Below are 9,134 nucleotides of genomic sequence, written 5' to 3'. Positions count from 1 at the left end.
TGTGTGTGTGTGTGTGTGTGTGTGTGTGTGTGTGTGTGTGTGTGTGTTTTAAGCCCTTATTTTCCATCTTAGAATCAATAATAAGTATCAGTTCTAAGGCAGAAGAGTAGTAAGGGCTAGGTAATAGGGGTTAAGTGCCTGACCCAGGGCCACACCCCTAGGATGTGTCTAGGTCAGATTTGAACCTAGGACCTCCTGTCTCCAAGGCAGGCTCCTAAATATGGTTCAAAGCTATTAGTCACTTAAATAGTTGAAAAACCACAAAGCTAATAGCTTAGAATCACACTAAGACTTTTAGCATTCTCGATATTAGTGATTTTTTTGATGTATTAATTGGCTTTGCTAATTTTTTCCCTTTGTTTAAAAAATCTTATTTATAATATAAAGGATGCTTATCTGGGAGGGATAGAGGGAAGAACTTGAGCAATGTAAAAATCAAAGATATCAGTAACAATTTATTTTGAAAAAGAAGTACCTTCTCATTTCTCATATTTCTTCTATCTTACGTGTCTGATGTTCTACGGTCTCTCCTCTCCTGGCTGTTACATTTTGTTTTCTACAGTCTCTTCTAATTTTAAAATTCTATGTTCTAAGACTCCTTCCAGCTCTGACAATATATGAACTGATAAGATAGGATTCAATAGTAAGTACATATGAGTGAGTCAGTGAGTGGGAGAATCAGAAGAGTTTCAAGTTAACCCAGAGGGTTGGTACAGCCATCCTTCCCTTGTGGCTCTTGAGATTCTGACCCCTGCTTGTCTGCTCTGGCACAAAATATGAAGGAGTGACTATCAGAAAGGACATCATACTGGCAATGGGCCAGCAAAGATGGCAGCTGCTCTAATTAGACTACAGTGATGTAGTAGTAGTAGACCATGAAAAGACTTGAAAAGTATCCCCAGTACTGCTTGTGCGTAAGCTTAAAAATTAATATACAATAACTCCCAAGTATAATATTTTATAAGATTTATTAATTAATAACTTGAAGTAAAGGAAAATAAAAAGCTAAAGAGGGAGCTAACCCAGCCACAGTCTCGAGAGAAGAGAGAAAGAGGATGGAGTTACACACAACCTATTTACAAAACGTGAGGACACAATGGGGGGACGAAAGAAAAAGGAATTTGGGGATGAGAAAAAGAATTCTGGGAGATGGAGTTTTTAGGGTACAACATTCTAATTACACAAGTGTCATAGGAGACGCTTTCATGTTACTGCCTCTTAAGAGACTTCACAGAATAATACCAAAAGCAAATGTCTCAAGATTCTTTCATGGGAAGAGTTCAAGACCATAAGTCATGATTGGTGCAGAAAGAAAAGAATTCTAGACTTGGAGTAGCTCTGCCATTTGCTTCGATGGGCAGTTTTGTACCTCTGGACCTCAGGTTTCTCATCTCTTAAGAGAAGTTGGATTAGATCAGGAGTTCTTAACTTAACCCCACCAAAAAACCATCTTGATAGCTGTATTTTAATAGATCTGCTTTCCTTTGTAGTCCTATATATTTTATGCTTTGGAAAACATTATTCTGAGAAAAGGTCTATCGACTTCACCAGCCTTTCCGAAGAAGGAGGGGAGTCCAAGATACAAAAAAAGGTTAAAAATCCCCACACTAGAGGGTAAATACTTCATAAATGCCCATCAGTTTCTAATCCCTCTACCGGTTCCAAATTTGTGATAAGATTTTAATTTCAAACCATCTTCGGACACTCATTAGCCACATGGAGGAAATGGTGGCCTGGAGTCAGGAAGACTTTATCTCTCCCTGAGTTCAAATCTGGCCTCAGATTCTTACTAGGTCTGTGACTCTGGACAAGTTGTTTAGCCCTGTTTGTCTCAGTTTCTTCATCTACAGAATGAGCTGTAGAAGGAAATGGCAAAGCACTTCCTTCTCCAGCTCATTCTGTAGATGTATCTTTGCCAAGAAAACCTTATTGGGGTCACAAAGAGCCGGACAAGACCGAAAACAACTGAACAACAACAAAATCTATGTGTCTTTGGGCCTCCATCATATGATCTGTAAAATGGGGATGGAGCCCCTGCTCTGACTCCTTTGAAAGGTTGTTTTAAGGAGTCTTGCATTTCTTTCGAGTGTTTACAGTAGTACATGTAGACTTGGAATCCAGGTCTTTCTGGGTCCAAGGATGGCTGTCTAATGACAACATCCTGCTGCCATTATTTTTTTGTTATTGGAAAATCCTGCTGCAATTATTTTTGACGAAGAAAAACAGAAAAAAGTAAAAAGATTTGAAGTCAACGTGTATCATTAACCTAATGTTGTTTTTAATCACCAGGACTTATTAAATTCTCATTTGAGAAATGTGAAAATAAATTAGATTTGACAGCCTTTCTTAATGTTCAAATCTAGAATCTCCCATTGTTCGTCTCCCCTTCCCCCTCCAGCCATTCCAGGTCATTTTATTCTAAGAATGACTCCTTTCTCTGAACTCCCCTTGTCACCGATTGTTTGTACTATTCTCAAGAACATTGTAATGGAGATAGGCATTGGGAGTGTATAAAGCACCCTTGAGGATTCAAACACCTGAGAAAGATCGCTGCACTCAGAAAATCTGGGTCAAATTGTGATGCTATTTACTTAAGTTTTCTGAGCCTTAGTTTCCTTACTTGTAACATGATTCTGTCTATGCAGGGCTATTGAAAAGCATACAGATGGGAAGACCTGGGTCCTAATCTGGCCTCAGACACTTCCTAGCTGTGTGATTCTTGGGCAATCCTTTAACCCCAGTTGCTTAGCCCTTACTGTTCTTCTGTCTTAGAATCAGGACTAAGACTTCCTAGCTGGGTGACCCTGGGCAAGTCACTTAACCCCCATTGCCTAGCCCTTTCCACTCTTCTGCCATGGAACTGTGTCATTAGAATCTGCTCCCTAGGACTTCAATTCCCAAAATTCCACTTTTCCTTCTCACGTGACATGCTGACGTAGGGAGGATATAAATTTTGTGTAGCTCCGCCTCTCTCTCTCTCTCTAGTTTTTGTTAGATGATTAAATCATTTTAACTTCTATTAATTTCAGTCTATTTTCTTTCTACTTCAAGTGATGATTAATAAATCTTATAAAATATAATACTTGGAGTTTTGGACATTAATTTAAATCTTACAGAACCCAACCTACAGTATTGATTCTAAGATAGAAGGTAAGAGTTTAAAACAGTGATGGGCAAACTTTTAAAGAGGTGGCCAAAGGAAAGGAAAAAAAACTTTAGGCAGGCCAATATAATTTATTAAAAAATAACAATGATACATTTTACAAAATCCTTGTTTTGTTTTTTTTTTTTGTGATACTTAGCCCTATTAATGACTGAAAGATTATGAAGGAGAAGGGCCACCTCTGGCCCATGGGCCCTAGTTTGCCCATCACTGGTTTAAAACAAAACAAAACAAGACCAAAATGAGGGCCAGCCAGAAACTGAGTGACCAAGACTCTGGCCAGCCCCCCGACTAACCCTTCTTCCCTCTCCCTCCACAGTGTCATCATGACTGGTGCCTACAATAACTTCTTCAGAATGTTTGACCGGAACACCAAGCGTGATGTCACCCTGGAAGCCTCCAGGGAGAGCAGCAAGCCTAGGGCCATCCTCAAGCCACGCCGGGTCTGTGTCGGGGGCAAACGCAGAAAAGATGACATCAGCGTGGACAGCTTGGACTTTACCAAGAAGATACTTCACACAGCCTGGCACCCCGCCGAGAACATCATTGCCATCGCAGCGACAAACAATCTTTACATATTCCAGGATAAAGTGAACTCAGAGATGCACTAGGTTTATCAATATTCCTCTGTATTTATCAACCAGCCTTTTGCAGATTGTACAAGATGACCGTCAGAAAAAAGAAACCGAGCAAAAGAAATGTGGTCAGTCGTGGTGGTGGAATTTGTCGTTCTCTGTCCCAGATGCCCACCCCCGCCTCGCCCTCCCCAGCCCCCAGACCCCCCTCCCCCAGATGATGATGATGGCCATTTCAGAAAGCAGATTTCGCTTGTAACTAAGGGGCAAAAGGCACTCCAGCAAGGTGACAGGCCTGTTGGGTTTTTGGTTTTTTAACAATAGGGTCCATTATACACTCTCTTCCTAGGTCCTTAGTATTTACCACATTATGAGAGCTTTTTTACATCTGCAAGTTAAGTTTCACGCCAAACCTTTTCTCAACACTTTGATTTCTTTACAGAATTAGCACGAGCGATGGAATGACATTGCTCCACCACCGTGGCGCTGAAGACAGCTGGGGAACTTGAGACCAGCTGGTAGGGTTGGCCTGGAGAGAACTGGGGTTCCAGCCCTGAGAGGGCTTATTTATTTGCTGTGTGACCTTGGCCAAGTCACTTCTCTTGTTTTGAGCTTCACTCTATAAAATGTAGGGAAGGGTAGAACTGATGGATCTCTAAGGTCCTTCTCGGTTCTCATTGTTTGAGGACTAACATTCCTTCTCTTTTTCTCTCCCCTGCCTCCCTCCCATCACAAAGCAACCCAACAAACTTATTTGCCAAGTTCTATCTTACTTTTTTCCTACTTAAATTATCCGGGTTTATTTCAGTTTCTGAAGGGGAAAAAAGGGGTGAATTGGATGATTCTTGGCAGCCTTTGAGACCCATCTTTGAGGTAACTTTTTCATCTATATAAGGTTGCTGTTTTTCTCCCTTATGCTTCCTGGGACAGACAGAAGCAAATTTAGTTTGACTTGTGTCGTACAGATCTTAGAAGGTAATGAGGTGGCTGGTTAAAAACATTGCCTTCTATGGCTGGTACAAGGAATAGTGGAAAGAACTCTGGATTTGGAGATAAGATACTACCTCTGCTGTGTGTCATCCTGGGCAAATAATTCCATCTCCCTGAGCCTTAGTTTCCTCAGGGTGCAAAATGACGTAGTTAGACACGATGATCTCGAGGGACTCTTCAGTCTCTGAATGGGCTCAGAGGATTTTAGGACTAGAAGGGTTCTGGAGGATCCTCCAGTTTCCATTTTCCAGATAAAGAAAGTGCGGCCCTAGGAAGGGAAATAACTTGCTCGGTGATGCCACAGACAGGTGGTAAATGACAGCGCTAGAATCTCGCCCAGGTCTTCTGGCTCTGAAGCCAGTGCCCATCCCCTCCTCACCATGCTGCCTATGACCCTAAATTTGCTCTGTCATGAAAGGGTTATGAGCATCATCCTCTGTGTGCATGTGCAACTCATTACCCAATGACTCATGTCCTTGGATGATTGAATTTAAAAAGTTAATTTAAATTAAATTTTAAAAAATTAAATTTAAAATTAAAAATATTTTTTTTTGGCAGGGGTGGGTGGGAGAATAATGAAGACAAGTAGGCCAAGAAAACAAATGGGAGATTTTTTTCTCCGTTAAGGGTATTTTACTGCACATATGGAGTTGAGAGCTCTAACTCTCCCAAAGTCAGCAAACACATTCGCAAACTGTGGTTGAGACAGATCACTGATTTCATGAGTCCATCTGTGTCTTAAAGCAAGACTCATCAGTCCCTTGAGAAAGCCCCGATTCGCCATCCCCCCCTCAGCAAACAGAAAGGGAAATGATCCTGCAGGATTTTGTATTTTGATTTAGAAAGGAGAGAAACATAACCATGGCTTACACAGATTACCAACAGGATCCAACTTTTTTTATAACGATGTCTTGACATGACCCAGGAAATATTGTCCAACTGAAGTTTTCTCGACCAATAACTATTTTTGTGTATGTATAAGCACAAACGCATGTGCACCCACTTCCAGCCATACTATACAGACACTAGGAAATGTGTACTTTACTTTTTTTTAAGAATCAAAGGGAATGAGGAATGTTTGTTTATAAATCACTGTATACTCTAAATGACTTGGACAGTATTATATGTACATATTTATTCTAATTAAATTTAACAATCAGAGGGTTGGTTTGGGATTGGTTTTCATTTTGGTTTTGTTTTCCTTGTAAAAAGGTTCAAGAATGTGGTAAATTGTATAGAAATCTTGTTAGATCCAGACTAAAGCTTTGAGGGCCTCACACAATTATTTGGATATTTTTTCCATTTCCCCATTTCCCCTTTCGGCTCAAATGGCTAACAGCTCTTACTTGCATTTACTAAAAATACTGTCAACCATATACTTAACTTTCAACATCTTCAAAGTTATGAGTCTATAGATAAGGTATTATAAAGCAGGTCTTAACACAACAGTTATCATTTGGATTTCTTGTACCTTAATTCCGTTTTTAAAGTTTAGGTACAAAAAAAATAAATAAAAATTTAAAAAGCTCTTCTTTAAAAGAAATTTTGTCTCTGGAACTCTGAGAAATTCCTGATTTCCAGACCGAAGTGTGCTCTCATCATGAATCAAGTACAGAAAGTGTTATGGGAGGGAAAAGAACTAGAGAGGGAAAAAGAAAAAAAAAAAAAAAAGGACCAGTACACTATTCATAAACTTTGCATTCTTACTGTGATTCAATTTTCTGGTCTTCTTGAATGTATGAGAGGTAACATTGTCATTGTGAAGGTTTTTGGTTTATTTTTCTGGTTGGTTTATTTTTTTTTCCATTTCGTTTTTTAACAACAACTTTCTTTGGGGAATAAGCTTTCGGTGGTGTAGAGTAAGTGATGGTAAAGTTGGTAAAGCTGATTGTTTTGAAAGCTACTGTAGTTCATGGCTGCATTCTTTCTTTGTGTTTCACAAACTAGCTAACTGTTGTTGGATAAAAATATAAATATGTTAATACCAGCTTTTTCCAATAAAAGGACAACAAAAATGACAGCTACAAAAGGCTCCGTGTTCTTCTGTCTGCAGACTGTATGGGAAGAGCTATGGATTCAATCTAATTTCATTCATCATTATCTATTCCATGTTGGGCACTATGCTAGATACTGAGGATACAGAGATGAGAGAGAGAGATAGAGATAGAGACACAGAGGCAGAGAGAATGAGGGATAGAGAGAGAGGATGAGAGGGAGGGAGAGACAGAGGAGAGAGAGAATGAGAGGGAGAGACAGAGACAGAGAGAAGGAGGGGGAAGAGAGAGACAGAAGAATGAGTAGAAACGGAGACAGAGAGACAGCAAGAGAGAATGAGGGGTAGAGAGAGATAGGAGAGAGAGAGAATGAGGGGGAGAGACAGACAGATAACAGAAAGAGAGAGAATGAGGGGGAGAGACAGAGACAGACAACAGAGAGAGAATGAGGGGGAGAGACAGAGACAAAGAGACAGACAGAGATTGAGGGGGAGAGAAACAGAGGAGAGAGGAGAAACAGAGGAGAGAGACAATGAGGGGAAGGGAGAGACAGAAAGAATGAGGTGAGACAGAGAGAATGAGTAGAGACAAAGAGACAGAGAAAGAATGAGGGGTAGAGAGAGAATGAAGGGTAGAAAGAGAAAAGAGAGAGGGAGAGAATGAGGGGGGAGAGAGATAGAGAGGAGAGAGAGAGAGAATATGGGAGAGAGGAGAGACAGAGGAGAGAGAGAGACAAGCAGAGACAGAGATAATGAGGGGTAAAGAGAGAGGGAGAGACAGAGAGGAGAGAGAATGAAGGGAAGGGAGAGACTTAGCCTAGCAACCCAATTGAATGTATATTGCTCTGTCTAAAGAGGTTTTTGGGAGTTTTCCCTGGTTGGGACTTTGCCTAAAAGTTTGGGAAACAAGTTCCTGATCTATTTGAACAAGCCTCACTGCACCAGGAACCAGTGTCAGGACAATCAGGAAGTGAATATCTGATCTCTAGACTGGCTGCAGCCAATAATCCTGACACAGACATCAGGTTGTTTTTTTTTTTTCCTTTCTGAGAATTTTCTGCCTCTCACCAGCCTAAAAGATCAGTTAGCCCAGGCTGCTAGGCTAGTGTGATATTGTTATTAGGAGGGAGAGCAAGAAAGCCCATTTAAACCTCTGGCAGAGGAGGAGGATTCTGGGCAATCTGGCTACCTGGATTTCCTTACGTGTCTGTCTGGCTTTATGTGTTTATGTATGTGTTCAAGCATGGAAACAGCTTCTTGAAATAAGCCACACTTCCAGCCTTTGGAGAGTTATCCACGCAATGGATTCTACAACCATCGTACACCGAGGGCTTGGGCGGCGATGGCACTGAGCCACAAAGTCCCTGATGATGGGATCTTTTATATAATATCCTTCTCTATTCTGAAACCAGAGGTGTCAAGGATTCTTGAGGTCCGAGTCCAGTGGAGCCTGACAGCCAGGATTCTGACTTGCCCCTGGCTCAGCTCTCTCAGGATGTGATGGCATGAAGCCAGGGCTGGGGAGATGCAAAGTTTAGACATGGTGGCTCTTCCTTCATGGAAGTCACAGTCTATTCAGGGAGTGGGTTGAACCCAGGAGGATTAGATGCGAGGCAAATTTAATATACAATATCACTTACATAATAAGTTCCTCAGAGAGACGGAAGATAAGTGGCACGTGAAGTGTGTAGGGGGAGATTATTACTAACCTGAGAAGATCAGAGAAAGTTTCAGGAGGAGGTAAATTAGAGCTGGACTGTGAAGAATGGGCACGCATTTAGCAGCAGATTCTGAAGGAGAGGGAAAAGGGCATACCAGCCAGGGAATGGTATGAACAAAGGTACAGAAGAGAAAAAAAAAATCAAATCCTGTTCTGTTCTCTCTGTTCAAGGTTTCGCTCTAATTTGTTCCACTTGGTGAGCTGAAAGGCCTTGTGAGTTTAGACTCAGAAGACAAGCAGCTCTCCCCTAATTTCCCTAACGGGTGCCATTGTGGAAGAAAATCATCCAGAATGGGAGGCAGCTGGGTTAACAGTGGCCCATCCTGGAAATCTTCTAGTAATCCTTAACCCTGACTCAGTGCTATCAGTAACCAAACATTTGGAAGGTTGTCTTGACCTTGTTGTTCTTAATTGGCTTCATGTTGTATGCATTTTGCCTCCTGTTCTAGATGAAGATTGATGATAATAAAAATTGCTCCCATATGTGCAGGGATTTAGGGTTACCAAACATTGACTAGCTTAGTGGGAAAAGCACAGGATTTGAAATCTGAGGACTTGGATTCAAATTTCTGCTTTGACATTTAGCAGTTGGGGTATCTTAGGCAAGTCACTTCTTTTATCCAGATGTCTAGTTCTTTAAACAAAAAAGGGAGGTCTTCAAGATGTCTTCTAGCTCCAAATCCTGTAAGCAAT

At 41.0% G+C, this 9,134-nt stretch overlaps 1 protein-coding gene across 2 annotated transcripts in view; it reads left to right on the top strand.

Moving 5' to 3' along the window:
* PPP2R2C (protein phosphatase 2 regulatory subunit Bgamma) overlaps window positions 1–4,049 on the top strand; it is a 410,134-nt gene extending 406,085 nt beyond the window's left edge. For both annotated transcript variants that reach the window (XM_044680773.1, XM_044680774.1), the window contains one exon: window positions 3,483–4,049. In XM_044680773.1, coding sequence (XP_044536708.1) covers window positions 3,483–3,774 — 292 coding nt within the window. In that variant the 3' untranslated portion in view covers window positions 3,775–4,049. The remainder of the gene's footprint in view (window positions 1–3,482) is intronic.
* Window positions 4,050–9,134: the final 5,085 nt, after the last annotated feature.

The sequence above is a fragment of the Gracilinanus agilis genome, chromosome 6, assembly GCF_016433145.1.
Source record: "Gracilinanus agilis isolate LMUSP501 chromosome 6, AgileGrace, whole genome shotgun sequence".
In the NCBI taxonomy this organism is placed as follows: domain Eukaryota; kingdom Metazoa; phylum Chordata; class Mammalia; order Didelphimorphia; family Didelphidae; genus Gracilinanus; species Gracilinanus agilis.
The sequence above is the reverse complement of the archived record's forward strand: the minus strand, read 5'-3'. Positions and strand labels throughout refer to the sequence as shown.